The sequence below is a fragment of the Biomphalaria glabrata genome, chromosome 3 (genome assembly GCF_947242115.1).
Source record: "Biomphalaria glabrata chromosome 3, xgBioGlab47.1, whole genome shotgun sequence".
Lineage (NCBI taxonomy): Eukaryota > Metazoa > Mollusca > Gastropoda > Planorbidae > Biomphalaria > Biomphalaria glabrata.
The window spans coordinates 50,776,993-50,795,449 of record NC_074713.1 but is presented as its reverse complement, the minus strand read 5'-3'; the positions used below and the strand labels follow the sequence as shown (position 1 = coordinate 50,795,449).

The following is an 18,457-nucleotide window of genomic DNA, read 5'->3' as shown; positions in this document are numbered from 1 at the left end:
TAAGTTATTGTTTAGTGTTTTGTGTATTAGCTACTTTACTTCTGATTAAGATACAAAGGAAACAAAACACGAGACTCCCTGTAATCTACAAAGAGTTATCCCATGGATGGAAATGTTTGTTTGATTGTGGGCCTTGACATTACTTCAATTAGAGAGTGTAGTCATGGGTGCACGAAAGGGGGAGGCAATTGTTGCGGTTAACGGCTTATTTATTCAAGGGAAATAATTTTGAAGACTTGGTAAAGACAATGTTCCAACACTGACATGAATTGAGTTCCAATAGAAATTTTTAGACCTTTTATGGATGTGTCTAAATATAAGTGGAATATTAAAATATTTTGTTACATTTTACTCCGTCAGAACAGAACTAGCGTTTAAGTATAGCCCAAGAGGAAAATGGCGTGGCCTCTCCTGGCTTTTATACAGTATTAGTTCCCAGTTCGTCCACGCTGTGTTAATAAATTAAATTGGAAAATGAAAATAAGTGCGTTCTAAGGTTCGGGTTTAAAAAGTTTGAAAGATTTTTTTTTCTTCTGTATTGAGATCTCATCTGGGTATCTGAAGAGGATGTTAGTATTCAATACTCAATACGAGTGCCGCTAGTATTCAATACTAGTGCCGACAGTACTCAATACGAGTGCCGCTAGTATTCAATACTAGTGCCGACAGTACTCAATACGAGTGCCGCTAGTATTCAATACCAGCGCCGACAGTACTCTATACGAGTGCCGCTAGTATTCAATACCAGCGCCGACAGTACTCTATACGAGTGCCGCTAGTATTCAACACCAATGCTGCTAGTATTCAATACAAGGCTTACGAGCGCCGCTAGTATTCGAGTGCCGCTAGTATTTTCAACACAGGAATTGTACTGAAGGTTTAAGTCAAATATAACAATTTCTAGCTTCCACCTTCCTGATTCAAGAAAAACACTGTTTCAGTATAAACAGTTAATTTCGTTTCGATGTCGATAAAGGGAAATAAATTTTACAGTTTTAGATATATGACTGTAAATGTAGAGTTATACCCCTCAAAAAGCTTTTTTAAAATTATTTTTTTAAATTTATTTATTGTTTGTGTTTAGATTGTAGACGTGTTTTTTTCTGGGGGTTTTTTTAAAACCATTTTCCAACCTATAATTTTCATCCATGAATAAACTGGGTGAAAATTTAAAAAAATTAAGACGACTCAGACGACATTTTCACTTTATATTTGTTCCGTTATTTCCATTCTTTTTAGTTTCAACTGAGTCTGGATCAAGCATTGAGAGAAAGAAAAAAGGTTTTCATTTACTTTAAGGAAAAAAAGAAATCGAGACCTTTTGAACCATAAATCTTCTTCCTCTTTAACGTTTAACAATCTCTTCCACCACCCCCATCCATCCACACACACACACACACACACACCTAATATACATAATAGTTTGAACAGGGGAGATAATTTCGTATCTGAAAGAAATCTATTAATTATAATATGTATTTTTCTGAAGTATCAGAATTCAGAATACTATTGAGTTGTTTTTTTTTTTTGTTTTGTTTTAAAACGATTGGTTTTTTTTTACTCTCCTTTTTAAAAAATCCATTTTTAACAATCTATTATTATTGATCATTTGCATATTGCTCAAGTGTTTCTCTACCTTGGTTTCATTTTCATTGTTAAGGAGCTTCCGCGCCGTGTGTTATGCGATTACGTGTACAAAGGAGGTAAACCTCAAATAACAAACTCAACACAGGCGAAAAGCAACTATATATGTTATCCAACGCTGATAGTGAATGTCGAACAAGGAGTTTAATAATAAGTAAAGGAAAAGTCGAATCTCTTCCAGCTAAATACTTAGGTTTAAAAAAAAGCTCCTCTTTCTCTAAAGCCTTCAAAAGTAGTCTGTTTACATCTGTTTATATTTCGTTTTTCTTTCTCAAAACCTGTTCTAGATTTTTACAAGTCGTATCATTGTCTCAAAGTCAAAACCATAGACTAATATCATAACTAATATATACTACTAGACTGGAAACCGGAAATAAATTCTTACATCCATCTAATCGATCATGAACCATGGAACTGAAAATTTTGTAGAAAGTTGGATCAAGGCGTTGTTTTGTAAAGTAGTTAAAAGAAGTAAAGTTTTTTTTTCAATCCTAACCTATGTAACATATAAATTTATTGATTATCAAAAATACACACACAAAAATCACAATTTAGTTTTGCATTCAGTTTCCTGATAAAGAAGATTATGTATCTAAAAATTGCAAAATAATAATTATGAGACGAGAGTAGTCTTACTTTTGATGTTCATTTACTAGATCTAGATCTAAAAATTAAATTATATCTTACATAGGATAGGGCTGAAAAAAAATATCTTTACCTCTTTAAACTACTTTACAAAACAACGCCTTGATCCAACTTTCTACAAAATTTTTACGACATTTTTTGTAGTGTTAAAAAGTCCAGTCTAGATATAGTATATATAAGTCAATGGTCAAGGCTTTCCTCATTCAAAGAACAAATAACCAATTATCAAATCGTGTCATAACACCATAGAGCGGCGTAACTACGTTAAGTGTTGACTGGCAATTATCTGCGTCAGCGGTTCTCAACCTTTTAAGCTCGGCGGCCCCTTTTTACAATCTCCCACTCTGCCGCGACCTCCCCCCCCCCCCCAGACACCCACAGCAATAGAAGAATAGACAATAACAATCCTTATTTTTGATGGTCTTAGGCGACCCCTGGCAAATCGTCAATCGACCCTCAAGGGGGTCGCGACCCACAGGTTGAGAACCCCTGATCTACGTTCTACTATATGGTTTTTGCTAGCAGTTACATTTCTCTCTTATTTCCTGTCAGGTGGGTCAACTATAACATCCCCATTGGCGAACACGTCTTGACGTTTGAAGTGAACTTATTCGCCATCAATCAGAAGGAGGGAAGTTTTGTGGCCATCGACGACCTGGAGTTGGTGGACTGTGAGACAAGTAAGATGACCTCTGACTCTGTTACCATAAATAAAATCTTATTTGTCTTTAAAAGTTCTCTGTTAGTCAAATTGTTTAGACCAATGCAGTCAATACTCAAGTTAAATATTTTTGGAACTTTTTTTTTTCTCACACTGTACAAGTAATTAGGTTGTATCAAATAGAAATAACAATTGTTGCTATTTTAGCGTGTGGTGACAACGACTTAGACTTGTAACTTGGGATTTGCAACTTTTGCTTGTAAGGGGAACAACTTTAGTTTACAGTTATTGCTAAATTAATTTGTAAAATGGCATCTTAGCCTTTAGTAGGGGCAATTTATCCTGTAGTAGTTTAACTATTGAATGGGCAATATTTCAAAATAAAATTTGGATTAATTTAAATACCCCGAGGCAGAGGGAAGTACAGTATTCTTTTAGGAATGAATTAATACAAGGTTAACCCTTTTGTAATTTGGCAATTACACAAGTCATATTGATATACTATATAAGTTTCTAATTATGGTCTAGATTAGGTGCGGAAGGGTTAAAGGGCATTTGAAATAACACTGCTCTTGAAACTATTTCAGAGGCTGTAGACGAAGTGGTCTGTCCAGCGGATCGTCCGTTTCACTGCTACGGTACCAGCGTGTGTCTTTCTCTTGACCAGAGGTGCGACCTACACCAGGACTGCTTGTGTGGCGAGGATGAGTTGGATAAATTGTGTGGTAAGTTCAACCACATTACAACCACACGTAACCACGCGCATAGCAATATTGACCATGGTGACGGGCGCTTGCTGAATACATCCGCAGACAACGAAAAGACAACTTTTTTTTTCTAAACAGACTCCACGTGGTCAATGGCTTTGTCTGCATCAGATGTGGCTAAATAAGACGGTCGCCACTGGGTTCGCGTGGTCGTGTGAAATACTCCACACATCCTTGACCTTTAGAATCGAAGACATTGCCATATTATTATAATATAATTATGGTGACAGCAAACACTGCACACACACACACACACACACACTGTTTTAAAAACTCCTGGTTGCATACTTTTATTATTATTATTAGTTGTATTATTTATTTATTGATGTTCACTCTCTGACATTGCCAGGCTTGAAATTCATTAAAAAGAGAGAAAAAAAACTTCATTCTAGTGTCCACTGAGTATTTTTCTGGTGCTGTGGCAGGTCTGCAACAGTACCGCCCTAAGACAGGCAGAGAGAATCTTATTAGGGATGTTTAATACCTCGAAGGTGTCTGCGAAGTCAGTTTTTACTACTCTAAAGATTGATAAAACAATGAGACACTGCCCGAAACAACTCTAAAGGTTGATAAAACAATGGGACACTGCCCGATACTATTCTAAATGTTGATAAAACAATGGGACACTGCCCGATACGACTCTAAATGTTGATAAAACAATGGGACACTGCCCGATACGAATCTAAATGTTGATAAAACAATGGGACACTGCCCGATACGACTCTAAATGTTGATAAAACAATGGGACACTGCCCGATACGACTCTAAATGTTGATAAAACAATGGGACACTGCCCGATACGACTCTAAATGTTGATAAAACAATGGGACACTGCCCGATACGAAACCATTTCGCTAGGATTCAAGAGAACCACAATCCCAGATGTCACGCGGAAGTCGAGACAGTAGAATACATCCTCAATGACTGTAGGATTCTCAGAAGCATTTTCGAAGATGGTCTGGTAATCGATGGTGCATGCGGGGGTCTTGCCCTTTATGGAGACAGGCAAACTCTTCAGAACTCTGCCAGATACCCGGGCTCCCTGGACCGTGGTATAGGGAATAATCTCAGAGCCGTAGAGGATGGAGGCTTACGAAGACCTAACAATGTAGAATATTGTTATTTTAGATAACTTCCGTAGTTGCTTAATATCAATATCAATATTTTAGTACTTTTTAACAGTATTGAATGAAATAGTCTTTTAGTCTTTCCGTCTGTAGCTCAATGTTGTTTATATAGACCAGTGAAGTTCACTTATCATTCTAGACATTGTTTAGTTTAGCGTAAAAATCTCCACGTCACATCCTAAATTTCTAAGAGCCCTGGATGACTTGCTGATTCATTCATCACTAATTCTCCCACTGGAGATTGACGAAAAAAAAATGGGAAAATTTGACCTGGTTTTATTTACCGTGAACATGTAACAACAAAGCAATTTTCCGTGGTAAAATCGAAACCGCTGCAATTAATTTACCAAAATCGATTTTTTTATTCGTAATTTCAACCCAATATGTTTTTCGAAACCGGCGTATTAAAAAGTAGGCCTAAAGGATTATACTTTAAGCACTATTTCAACTCTTTTAGCGTGTAACTTTCAATAGCACTCCTTGGTGCGTAACTTGCTTTTGTAGACATGGTATTAAAAACAATCTCTTTTGACCGTTACAACTAGGATAGATTCCATGTTGTTTTTTTTAAATACTTGAGCTCAACGTTATAATTATTATAATTCGAGGGTCAAAAGAATATTTGGGGGAGCGTTTATTTGTGTTCCTTTCCATTATTATTATAAATAAGAAAACAGAGAGGGGTTTCGTGGCTAAATAAACAATATGTAGCCTGGCAACACGGGGGCGGTCAGTAATGCTAGTATATAATGTACAGATCTGTTATATCTTTCAAATATCGTCCGGAGTAATTGCTACACAAGTGTGTGTGTGTGTGTGTGTGTGTGTGTGTGTGTGTGTGTGTGTGTGCGCGCTCGCGCGCCGGTGTGTTTATGTAGAAGTCTGAAGGTATGTGTGTGTGTAGGTGAAGGTATTTGGGTTTCTCCATGGCAAGTCGTTTAATACTTTGACACCCAGACTACAAGGTAGCACTGCTAACAGACCTCAGACTACAAGGTAGCACTGCTAACAGACCTCAGACTACAAGGTAGCACTGCTAACAGACCTCAGACCCTGGCTCAAGAAACTGTGATACGAACTTGTTTGATTCGTTTTATGAACTTGTATCAAATGACTTCCATTTGGACCTGGCTCCCCACTGACTTGGTACCCAAACAAACAACTGCCATGCGTCATTGTAACGAGTTCATCTCCCCTGCAGCCCCCCTCTCTCACAGCATTCATCTGAACATTCACCCAGATCACATCGAAACGGTAGATGCTAAGCAATGTCCATGCTATTGGGAACAGTCTATCTGATGAACTTAAAGTTACAATCAGGGCTATAATATGGTCTACTCTACGGACCTAAACAATAAGCTCATCTAGATTAAATAGACATTTGTAATCCTAAAAGCCTATGTTCAGTTTTTTGTTCAGGAAAAATAACCTTGAAGTTTGACTCGCAATAAAACCCATAGCTACGTCTTTTAACTTGTTCATTTATTGACTGGGTGCTGTGACATCTTATTCTTGTTTGTGTACATTTTTTGGATTCCATGGTATGTTACTGGATTAATGTGTCAGAGTCGTAGCTAGGTACTGTTCCTCAAACAACTGATCTTCGAACCTCTTTTTTTCCTCTTGTAGTTCGCAATACTGTTCAACATAATTTTAATCAGCTTACAGACTCTCTCTCTTTCTCTCTCTTACTCTCATTCTCTCTCTCTGTTTCTCTCTCTCTCACATTCTCTCCCTCTCTCTATTTTTTTTCTCTCTCTCTCTCATTCTCTCCCTCTCTCTCTCTATTTTTTCTCTTTCTCTCTCATTCTCTCCGTCTCTATTTTTTTTTCTTTCTCTCTCATTCTCTCCCTCTCTCTATTTTTTCTCTTTCTCTCTCATTCTCTCCCTCTCTATTTTTTTCTTTCTCTATCACTTTCTCCCTCTCTCTATTTTTTTTTCTCTCTCTCTCATTCTCTCCCTCTCTCTATTTTTTATTCTCTTTCTCTCATTCTCTCCCTCTCTCTATTTTTTTTCTTTCTCTCTCTCATTCTCTCCCTCTCACTATTTTTTCTCTCTCTCTCATTCTCTCCCTCTCACTATTTTTTTCTCTCTTTCATTCTCTCTCTTTTTCTCTCTCTCTCTCTGTTACTCTCTCTTTCTTTTTAAACGACAGTTTTATTCGCTTCATTAAAAATGTAAAAGGTGAAACAATAATATTATGAAGAAGACAATCGAAAGGTAAATATTCCATCCTTAAGGGAATTAAAAGACAAACAAAACAAACCTGAGAAAAAATAAACTCAATTTTGTTTTGTTCAATAGATTTCAATCATTTTTAGACTGATTTGAGTTTTAGAATAAGCAAGCAGGAAATGGAATTGGAAATAGCATCCCAGAATGCCCCAATTGTCAGCCATTTGAGATTTGGCCGAAAGAAAATGTTGTGTTTTCATTCGTTGGAATGTTTTGTTTAGACATAAAAACTTGGAAGAATTAAGTTGATTTTTTTTTAGGAGAAGATTGTTATAGATTTGTGCTCTATCCATTAATTCTATGTAAAAAAAAATATATCTGAGTAAATGGCTAATAAAAACTAAATGGAATACAGAAATGTTGGATCAATGATCAATTGAACGGGTCTCCTTGTATCGAGTCCCTGGAGGGTCGAAGTATCAGAAGTTTTGAGTTTCTTACATCGATGTAGATTGTGTGGTTAGATTAGTTGAATATAAAGTAACACAGTAGGTCGAACATTAAATTTTGCCTCCCCCCCCCTCCTCCATCTCTTCTTCTCTCCGCCCCTGTCTCTCTCTTTCAACCATCTCTCCCTCCCTCCGTCTCTCTCGTTCTATTTCTCCCACTTCTCTTTCTCCTTCTCCTCCTCTCTCTCTCTCTCTTTCCCTCCATCTCTCACCCCTCTCCCTTTATATTTCTCCTTCCTTTCCTCCCTTACTCCAGCGTTCCTCCCTCTGTATTCCCCCCCTACAGTCGCTCTCACTCTTCTTCCCTCCCTCTTGCTATCTTTCCGATCCATCCTCCCTTTCTTTTTCTCTTTTTCTCCCTCTCCTTGCCTCACTTGCTCTTTCTTTCTCTCTCTCTCTCTCTCTTGTTTTGCACGTTCTTCTGCCCTTTCTCCTTCACTCTTTTTCTCCCGCGCTCCCTCCATCCTTCTCTCTTATTCCCTCCATCTCTCCGTCTTTCGATATCCCTTTTTCTCATTTTCTCCCTTTCTGTCCCTCTATCTTTCTGTCCCTCTATCTTTCTGTCCCTCTATCTTTCTGTCCCTCCATCTTTCTGTCCCTCCATCTTTCCGTCCCTCTATCTTTCTGTCCCTCCATCTTTCCGTCCCTCTATCTTTCCGTCCCTCTATCTTTCTGTCCCTCTATCTTTCTGTCCCTCCATCTTTCTGTCCCTCTATCTTTCTGTCCCTCCATCTTTCCGTCCGTCTATCTTTCTGTCCCTCTATCTTTCTGTCCCTCTATCTTTCCGTCCCTCCGATGATAAATATATATATATATATATATTAGCGTCGTTGAAACCAAGTTTTGTTATATTTTTGTGACATGACGAGACTGACAAATAACACAAATACAGCTGCTGCTATTCTCTTAAGTCTGGTCTAAAAAATAAAGTGAAAACATAGTCGAAATTTGTTAATTTGTTGAATCAATTTTTTTTCTATGTCGAAGAAGCAAATTTTGAAATGCTGCTAAAAAATTCTATTGGCCACTTTTGATTGAAGCCAAAAGAGAAATCTTTTATCAATTTACGACAATAAAATACTGTTGTAACTCTGCTCCCGCGCCACACTGATGGTGCCCATCAGAGCACTATTAAACACAAGTAGTGGAGAAGACGTTTATTCCACAGCAGGGAAGGGCTGTTGTAGATCCGGCTGGAGTTATGGGAGTCTGAACAGTCTGGGGCTAAGTTCTGTCTTGTGTGATACTAGTGAACTGTTCGGAAGACGTGGAGCGACACTGGGAAGTGTGTCGGTGGTCTGTTCTGCTGTTCTGGTATTAAGTAGGACTCTTAGAAATTAAGACATTACTCCCTGTGACTTTATAGCGGAAGTCGAACTATTTGTTGATAGCTTATAATAAATACATCTTTTAGTATTACCTACTACCTTTCGTTGAGTTGTCTGCCTTGGATTTACAACAATAGGAACAATTGTTATCAACTTACGACAATAAAATAGAAAATATTATAATCAACTTACGACAATAAAATCTGAAAAATTTTAACCAATTTACAACAATAAAATAGAAAATATTATAATCAACTTACGACAATAAAATATGAAAAATTTTAACCAATTTACAACAATAAAATAGAAAATATTATAATCAACTTACGACAATAAAATATGAAAAATTTTAACCAATTTACAACAATAAAATAGAAAATATTATAATCAACTTACGACAATAAAATATGAAAAATTTTAACCAATTTACAACAATAAAATAGAAAATATTATAATCAACTTACGACAATAAAATATGAAAAATTTTAACCAATTTACAACAATAAAATATGAAACATTTTAATCAAATTACGACGATAAAAATGAAAATCTTTAATCGATTTAGGACAAATGAACGAAACAAGACTTGCACTAACGGAGGACATGTAAACAACTCTGGCATGGGCATGGCGGGACAATGTTGTTCATGTGTAACTCATTGGGTGCTATATCGTCTGCTTGAGTTACATTACAAGTACACCGGTGTATCTGATACTGTGTGGGTGGGTGTGTTCGCGTGTATGAGAGAAACTCAGCAAAGGGAAGAGGAAAGAGATGTTACAGCCCAATCACATCCTGCTTGCTCCGCCGAATCTTCCTGCTACTGGAACTTATTGCTTACGGCGTAGGTGTACATTTCATCTGGGTTGTAAAGTAGAAATGGACTTTGGTAGCGCGAGGATCTTTCCATTGCGTCAGCAGAAGTACTTTTGTAGTGGTAAGCGAATTGAAGAAAAAATTAAAGGTGGAGAGTTGTCAACTAATGATTTGTACAAATAAACATTAAAAGCAATTAAAATGAACTATCCATAAAGCCCTATTGTAAGAAGTAAGAACGGACTATATATACATACCAGACATTTTTTTGGGGGGGATGATAAATTCAGATCTGCATCTCTGTGAAATATGAAGCACGTGCACATCTCGCGCTATTTTAAATCTATACACAAATTTTGCTAGCCATATCGCTACGAGTCTGCAAAAGCCCGCCCTTTTTTATGGATTATGTTTAGTACATGCGGTTGGCTTGAAAGAACAAATCAGTGGATGTCACAGAATTCATAAAGTTAATGTTTAGATTGACAAGCTACGCTGTTCTTAACACTTTTCTTATACTAGGGGCTTACATCACTGGATTAAAAAGTAGTGTTTTGTTTTTTTGTAATAAGATTATTCTTGCCCAGTGTTTCTCAAACTATTACTTCTGACACCCCAATCCCAAAAAAAAAGTGAGTTCGTGCCAAACCCCATTTTAGCTAGGTGCTAGTTTAAGCCCCCACTCAGAGTTTCAGAAATGCTTTCTCCTGGTGTCTACAAAACCTAGCATGTGAAGTCTGGACTTGGCGGCCTGTGCGTAACGTCACAAAACTAGACTAATCGGACAGAATGGCAAGTACCAGCACAGTGCTGTGGAGTACTCAAGAGCAGGACAAGACACACAGAAAGTCTCTGGTCATCCACTGCACCCAAACTTGTCCCCGGACGTCTTGACCAAATCTTGCTTCCGGAAAAGGACGGGCTTTAGGGCGAGAGAGTGAGGTTGACGTGTTGCGCGAATCCTCCTCACTTTAATCCAAATTCCAGCGCAAGTCACTTGTCATCCCCCCCCCAACATAAGGCACACGTTTTCAGGGTTAGGAGAACACACTGTAGGGAGGGTTATAACGAGTCGGGCTAATGGTCTCCACTGACTACAGGTACTCACGTCTCAGGTCAGTATTCATATGACGATTGGTCTCCACTGACTACAGGTACTCACGTCTATGGTCAGTATTCATATGAAGATTGGTCTCCACTGACTACAGGTACTCACGTCTCAGGTCAGTATTCATATGACGATTGGTCTCCACTGACTACAGGTACTCACGTCTCAGGTCAGTATTCATATGACGATTGGTCTCGGACGAGCTGATACTTAAGTATGAGAGACACTTTAAGCAGTAGAGTATGAAGCCTTTAAAACATCCTTATGTGTTGCAAGTAGACTTGTAGCTTAGCGGGCCTATTTCCTTCACACAAAAGACGCCAACTGAATGACAGTACGTCATTGAGAAGACCTTATCTTATCTTATCTTATCTTATATTTCTGATTCTAGATAGAAACGCATCGGCGAAGTCGTATTACAATGTCTTCTTCAGAATCAAGTTTTGACTCCATCTTGTAGGAGACACCTCCCTTGATCTCGATAGCATTAGGAAAGTTCCTTGTTACAACCTGAGTTATTATTTCGGCTGCTACACTTCAGTTGTAGATCTGCTCAAATCTAATTCTTTTGATTGGTCAGCTTACATTCACGTCTGCTCTCATATCAAAGACGAGACATATGTCCTGCACACCTGTAATCAATTCTTCCGTAAACTAGTAATCCTTGAAATATCATCACATATGTTTACAAATATAGTTTTATTCACATGACATTAACATTTACACTACATTAACACTTTGTTTTCCTAACACAGCGTAGCTTCTTCAAAAGCAAAACAACTTCCGCTTCCCTACTACTAATTAGCAGACGATAACTATAAATATCTTGTTCCCATCATGCCTTTCGTAACATCCTTTTGATCCTAATTAACATATATTTCGGCCTTGACCTATAAATCTATTTCTAAAAGTCATAACCATATATATAAACTATTGATGGCCTCTATGGGTCATCTCATGGAAACGAGATAATTGCCTTGGCATTAGCTTTGGTGGGAACGATTTTCCCACACCACACTGCGCCCATCTCCACGCTGCTGATGTATCCGAAGAAACTGAAAGTACCTGTGAAGTTTGGGATCAGCGTCATCGAAGTCTCTGCCAGGGTGTAGCACATTGTGCTGCAAGCTGCCTAAGAATTGCGGCCTCTGATTTTTCCTAGTGGTTGATTCCCGAAGCCTTTCCCATATTTGGGTATAGTTGCAAGGCTGCGGAGGTCTGAATTCAGAGTTTTCCTTCTTCTAGGTGAGCAGCCAGCCAATGCTAACGAGACCCTCCTGCCCGAAACTTACTGGTTTAGGCGACAGTAACTCGCCGGACCCAATATCGTGAAGGCCAGGACTTGGACCTGTTGCCAGAGGCTATTTTAGACGCATGCCATCGGAATCAATTTGAGAGGTTGTGACATGCTTATGTCCATTACCTTTTTCATCTTACGGAACCTGTATTAACTACACAATAACTATATAGTTCTAACCCTGCTCCAGCGCCGACACTGATAATGTCCAACAGCACACCGTTCAACTCGAGGAATAGATGACATGGATTCGAGAAGGACTGCATTAGATCCGGCTGAAGTGATCTGCAGGTTAGAAGAAGGACTGCATTAGATCCGGCTCAAGTGATCTGCAGGTTAGAAGAAGGACTGCATTAGATCCGGCTGAAGTGATCTGCAGGTTAGAAGGACTGCATTAGATCCGGCTGAAGTGATCTGCAGGTTATGGAAGTCTGAGCTGTCTGGGACTAAGAGCCGTCCTTCCTGCTTCCAGTGAACTGTATTGAGGACCTGGAGCGACACTGGGAAGTGTGTCGGTGATCTGTAGGCTCTACTAATGTTAAGGTAGAAAAGGACATGTAGAACTTGAGACTCCCTGTGACTTGATAGCTGAAGTCCGCGTCTCACTGTGTATTTTATAACTGTAAATAAATACATCGTCTATTACTAACTCCTTTCGTTGAGAGCTCACCTTAGATTTACTACAATATGTTACAATCCTAATAAGATGTTTTCACGTAGACACTAAATTGAATGACTTGTTTTTTAAATACATTCGTGCCATATATCGTTTTTAGTTGGATATATAATAATAATAATAATAAGGCTAGGCTTCGAGTCCGAATTTCAGTGAGGAATGCAGTATTTCCCGTGGCTGCGCAGTCCCAGCTGTGACCTACGGTACCCCGTCAAAATAGCGCGGACAAAATAGCGCGAACAAAATAGCGCGAACAAAATAGCGCCGACAAAATAGCGCCGACAAAATAGCGCAGAAAAAATATATTTTAGTCATTTTGAAAGAAATACTTTAGATATCGTGAAATATGAATAGAGCCAATATTTTTTTTTTGTTTTGATGTAATCATAATTTTTCAGTCATTTTGCGGGAAACAATTTAGATATCTTCAAACACAAATAAGCAAAAATCATAATAAGGTAAAATGAATAATTTCAAAATACAGCATTTATTTACATTATAAAAGTGTACTTCGAAAAACGCAAAGGTACTTGTCAAATTTACATACACACACACAAACTTTCACAAAGTTAAATTGTAGAAAATGTCACGTAGAAACTCCATCACTGGCTTGTTTCTGTACATTGGCAATATGGCTGCAAGACGTCTGTTAAGTTGGAGGTACACTCTATATGATTTGCAACAAGATCTGGCAATCAGGAGATTGGCCCAAACCCTGGACCCAATCACTCATAATAACCCTTCCAAAGAAAGGCAACTTACAACTCTGTCAAAACTATCGCACCATCAGCCTCATAAGTCATCCCAGCAAAGTAGGCCTACTGTTGAAAATTATATTAAATCGACTAAAACGGATAGCAGACAACATCATATCAGAAGAACAAGCAGGTTTTAGACAAGGTCGCAGCACAACAGAGAAAATCCTAAACCTCAGAATACTCTGTGAGAAATATCTCCAACACCAAGAGAATCTTTTCCATGTCTTTATTGATTTCAAGAAAGCTTTCGATCGAGTATGGCACGGAGCACTCTGGGCGACAATGGAAAAGTACAACATTAATAAAACATAATCAAAGTTATCCAGAACCTCTACAAGGAGGCCACCAGTGCGGTGTACTTCAACAATAATATTGGGGACTGGTTCAAAACCACAGTTGGAGTAAGACAAGGCTGCCTACTGTCACCAACACTCTTCAATATCTTCCTTGAAAGGATAATGGAAGATGCCCTCGAGGGCTATGAAGGTACTGTTAGCATTGGAGGAAGAAGAATTACTAACTTGCGCTTCGCAGATGACATTGACGGCCTAGCAGGGACAGAAGAAGAACTAGCTGACCTGGTGATGCGCATTGACAAGACTTCCGCAGCATATGGCATGCAAATAAATGCCGAAAAAACTCAAATTATGACCAATAGCCATCAGGGCTTTAAAAGATGCATCAGTATTGGAGGTGAAAAGCTAACTAGTGTTAACAGCTTCAAATACCTCGGAGCTATTGTCTCAGATGAGGGAACAAAACCCGAATTATTGGCCCGAATAGCACAGTCCACAGCAGCCCTTTCAAAATTTAAAATAATATGGAAAGATAAGGGCTTAGCCCTCGGCACCAAAATTAGACTGATGCGCTCTCTGGTCATGGCCACATTTTTATATGCTTGTGAGTCGTGGACGTTGAATGCAGAGCTTGAGAGGAGGATCCTAGCAATGGAATTGAGATGCTACAGAAGGATCCTAGGCATCACATTCAAAGACCGCATCACAAACCAAGAAATCAGAGACAGGGTTACTGTAGCGATCGGAGCTCATGACGACCTGCTTACTATTGTGAAAAAACGAAAGCTTAAAACCTTTGGCCACACTACAAGATCTACGGGGCTCGCAAAGACCTTTCTTCAGGGAACAGTGCCAGGTAAAAGAAGAAGAGACAGACAGAAAAAGCGATGGGAGGACAACATTAAAGAATGGACAGGCCTGCCATTGAGAGAGGTTCTGAACAAGGCAAAAAAAAGGGAGGAATGGAGAAAGACGGTCGACAAATCTTGCCTGGTGCCCCAACGGTCCAACAGACTAAGGGATAGGTAAAGGTAAGGTAAAAACTTTGTCTTGCTTGCAGCTTGACTTCGTTCTACAGCATTGTACGTAAGTCCGCGCTATTTTGTCTTGCGCTATTTTGTCCGCGCTATTTTGTCGGCGCTATTTTGTACGAGCTATTTTGTCGGCGCTATTTTGACGGGTCACCGTGACGTACATATTTTGCCATATCCAGGGCAGGCATAATAACAGGGGATCGATTTAGATTTGATTTAGAGTTGGATATATAACTACAAAACAAAGACAACAAATTATATTTTGTTAACAGACTCCCTTCGCTCCACTTCGTAAGAAAGCCGAGCCTCGTAAGGGGAGGGGGAAGCCACATAGTTTGAGAAATTAGGATAAAGCCCATCACTAAACCTACAGGCTGTTAATTTAGAGGCTCACATTACATTATATTACATGTATATACATATATATATATATATATATATATACAGTCCATTACTTTCGAGATTCCAGTCAGTAAGACACTATCTTGTACACCAGTGTTTGCATTTTTAGAAAACATCTAAAACAGCTTGCGACTATACTAAACCAACTTCACAGCCGGGCGCCACACAGACACCCTCACAGCCGGGTGCCACACACAGATATTCTAGAGATAATTACTAGCATCAGCCCCGTGATTGCCGGAACACTGTTTTCCAGATGGAACTGACAGAACCTGATTACGCTCGTCTTGCTGCGGCATAAACAAAATTATGTGATGACAAAGTCTATCAGGGTAGTGTGCTCACAGCACAATGTCACGGTAAAAAAAAAAATCTCAAAACATCTAGGCGCCATACAATGAGATATGCTTTAAAATCAGGGCAAAGAAAAACCAGGACTTGCGGTATGTCTTCAATAAAACAAGGCTGATAATGATAAAGAAAAAAAAAACAGCTTTTATGTCATTAAAAAGCATACGATTTCATAACTTGGCGAACACATAATGATTAAAACTATAAGGATTTAGTTTCAACTACAATGTATTAGCATCTTGTCTCACAGTCCTGTTACGATATTTCAACAAGCAAAATACAAAAATATGTATGTAGTATATATATCTAAAACATATAGCGCCTAAATGTCCCGGCGCCGAAATGCGCCAAAACGTCCTGCTTGCTTCGATTAAGCTCATAGAAAAAAATATTGAATGCATTCAGCATAAGGTCATCCTATGTTTGGGATAGTTGCCCCATACTGCATAAGGTCATCCTATGTTTGGGATAGTTGCCCCATTCAGAGCAGCTTTTAAACACTAAGCATTGCCACTAAACTGTCCTGACACTGTAGTCACCAGAACATAATTGTTGAGCCATCCTGCCATCTCATCTTTAAAATGGAGCCAAATTTTTTTTTTCTTTTGGGGGGGGGGGGATACTTAGATGTTTTTCATTTATCACAAAGAGCTATTCTAAAAAGAATTATAGGGCCCCAGATCTCAAGTAGCTTAAAGCCTTATCAAGTGTAAATTCGGCCCTTCTGTGGTGTAAAGGTGGCCGAAACTCTGTTTCTCACACTATACAGTGGGGCATCACTAGAGACTTTGTTGACAAGACACGTCTAGTAATGAATGGCATTACTGATTATAAGATCATTATTGACAGTTAAGAAGTAAGTTGTTTGTTTTTTTTAGTTATACCACCAAATTTTTTAAGGGCTTACATGTATAAAGTAAAAGTACTATAACACCCTCTCAGACCTTGCCATCTATAGGGCAGTTGATGTTCTGAAAGTCCTCTGTTTCTGTGGCTCTCAGTTAACGAGGGTGTCATGTGGCCAGCGCAACGTTCAACCGTCTTTACTTTTCCCTACAAATGTCAGGCACCAACTAGAGTTGGGTGGACTCAGGGACGCCCCTGAAATTCCCTGAAATTCAAAATTCCAGTCTTCAGAGAGATTCGAACCCGAGATCATCGCGTTACCACTCGGCCAGCGCGCATAAGAATGTCTCTTTTAAGTAGATCTTATCTGACTTTCAATGAGAGAGAGAGAGACCTGTTGAAAGAGAGAGAGACTTAATTTATTCAAACTGAACTCAAGGTGAAGGACACACGTGCGTCCTGGATTATTCAGTTTACCAGACGACAAAACATTTCATTTGATGTAGCCTCAAGTCTGAAGCTTCAAATCTTTTGTTGTCGCCAAAGTTTATGACTGACGTCTGGTGATGCTAAACTCTGATTGAAGGGGAGGCAACAAGCTATAAACTTTTTTTGTGTGTGTTTTATATTTGCATTGAGTCTGAGAAGGGGGAAGGGAGACCACCTCAGTTGCCGTCATGGAATGTGTTGAAACCAGGTTATCTCAGCCTTATAACATGTCTGTGTACCTCGGAGTCTGAGTCCTGAGTAATTTTATTTTTCCTTTGTACTTGTAAAGCATTGCCTCGGACCTACAACTAGATAGGACTTACAGCTAAATAGGACTTACAGCTAAATAGGACTTACAACTAAATAGGACTTACAACTAAATAGGACTTACAGCTAAATAGGACTTACAACTAAATAGGACTTACAGCTAAATAGGACTTACAGCTAAATAGGACTTACAACTAAATAGGACTTACAGCTAAATAGGACTTACAACTAAATAGGACTTACAACTAAATAGTTGTATAGGACTTACAGCTAAATAGGACTTACAGCTAAATAGGACTTATAGCTAAATAGGACTTACAACTAAATAGGACATCATAAATGTCTTGATCCTAGTGAGTCGTAATTCTTGCCTCAATTCGAAGTATCAATAATATAACTTTTAGTCTATAGTACAGCCTGATTACCTCCCTTTGTTTGGTATTGTACCGAAAGCATGGCTGGAAGGGTATGCTCACTTCTAACAACCCCCTTTTTTTCTTTTCAATAGTAAACTCCATATCCCCCCCTCCCCGCTGGATCACATTGAATCTTCTTTCACCTCACCCAGACAACATTTTTTTTTCCTGTTTTCCACCGCACCCCCCACCAGCTGCTAGGAATCAGTTGAAGCACTAAACAACCAGATAACTAATACTTGGTACGATCACAATGCTACGGTCACGTGATGTTTACGTTAAGAATTTAGATCTAGGTAACAGCGGTACAAAGTGCGTCTCATGTGGGGGGCTAGCACATAATCTCAACTCCCACAAGTTGCAAGGCCCATAATCTTTGTGACGTCTGGCATAGAGCTTTTTGTCTCCGGGCGCTGCTAGATGGTCAGAAGATGAATCGTTGCATGAATACAATCATCTATATGAAGTAGTTGGTAATATGAGATCATTTCCGGGAAGAATCCGACATGGCCGTGTCGTATGGCACACATACGTCATCGCGACATTCCATGATGGCGGCTAGAAAAGTTTAGAATAGTCAATCATTGCGCAGTTCAGGCCGAACATTGTCCTAGTGAGGCACATTTTGCCCTGTTCCGTCAGAACTATGACCAACGATGCCTTCACTGTGGAGAGAGCCTGGAAGCAGTGTCTGGACAGTCGCTCGATCTGTATGCTGGCTACGAGACATTACTCCGGACGGCCCAGTTTCTGGTCAGAGCACTACGGGAGGACTAGTCCTTTCTGCTCTGTTCCCAATTGGAATTCAACTCAGGTAATATGGATGCAATGTAGGTCACTTCTGG

At 39.0% G+C, this 18,457-nt stretch overlaps 1 protein-coding gene across 3 annotated transcripts in view; it reads left to right on the top strand.

The window, feature by feature from the left end:
• Window positions 1-18,457, top strand: part of LOC106060200 (leukocyte tyrosine kinase receptor-like) — a 190,196-nt gene that overhangs the window by 126,029 nt on the left and 45,710 nt on the right. For all 3 annotated transcript variants that reach the window (XM_056022529.1, XM_056022528.1, XM_056022527.1), the window contains 2 exons: window positions 2,842-2,969; window positions 3,538-3,675. In XM_056022529.1, the coding sequence (XP_055878504.1) occupies window positions 2,842-2,969; window positions 3,538-3,675 (266 nt within the window). The remainder of the gene's footprint in view (window positions 1-2,841; window positions 2,970-3,537; window positions 3,676-18,457) is intronic.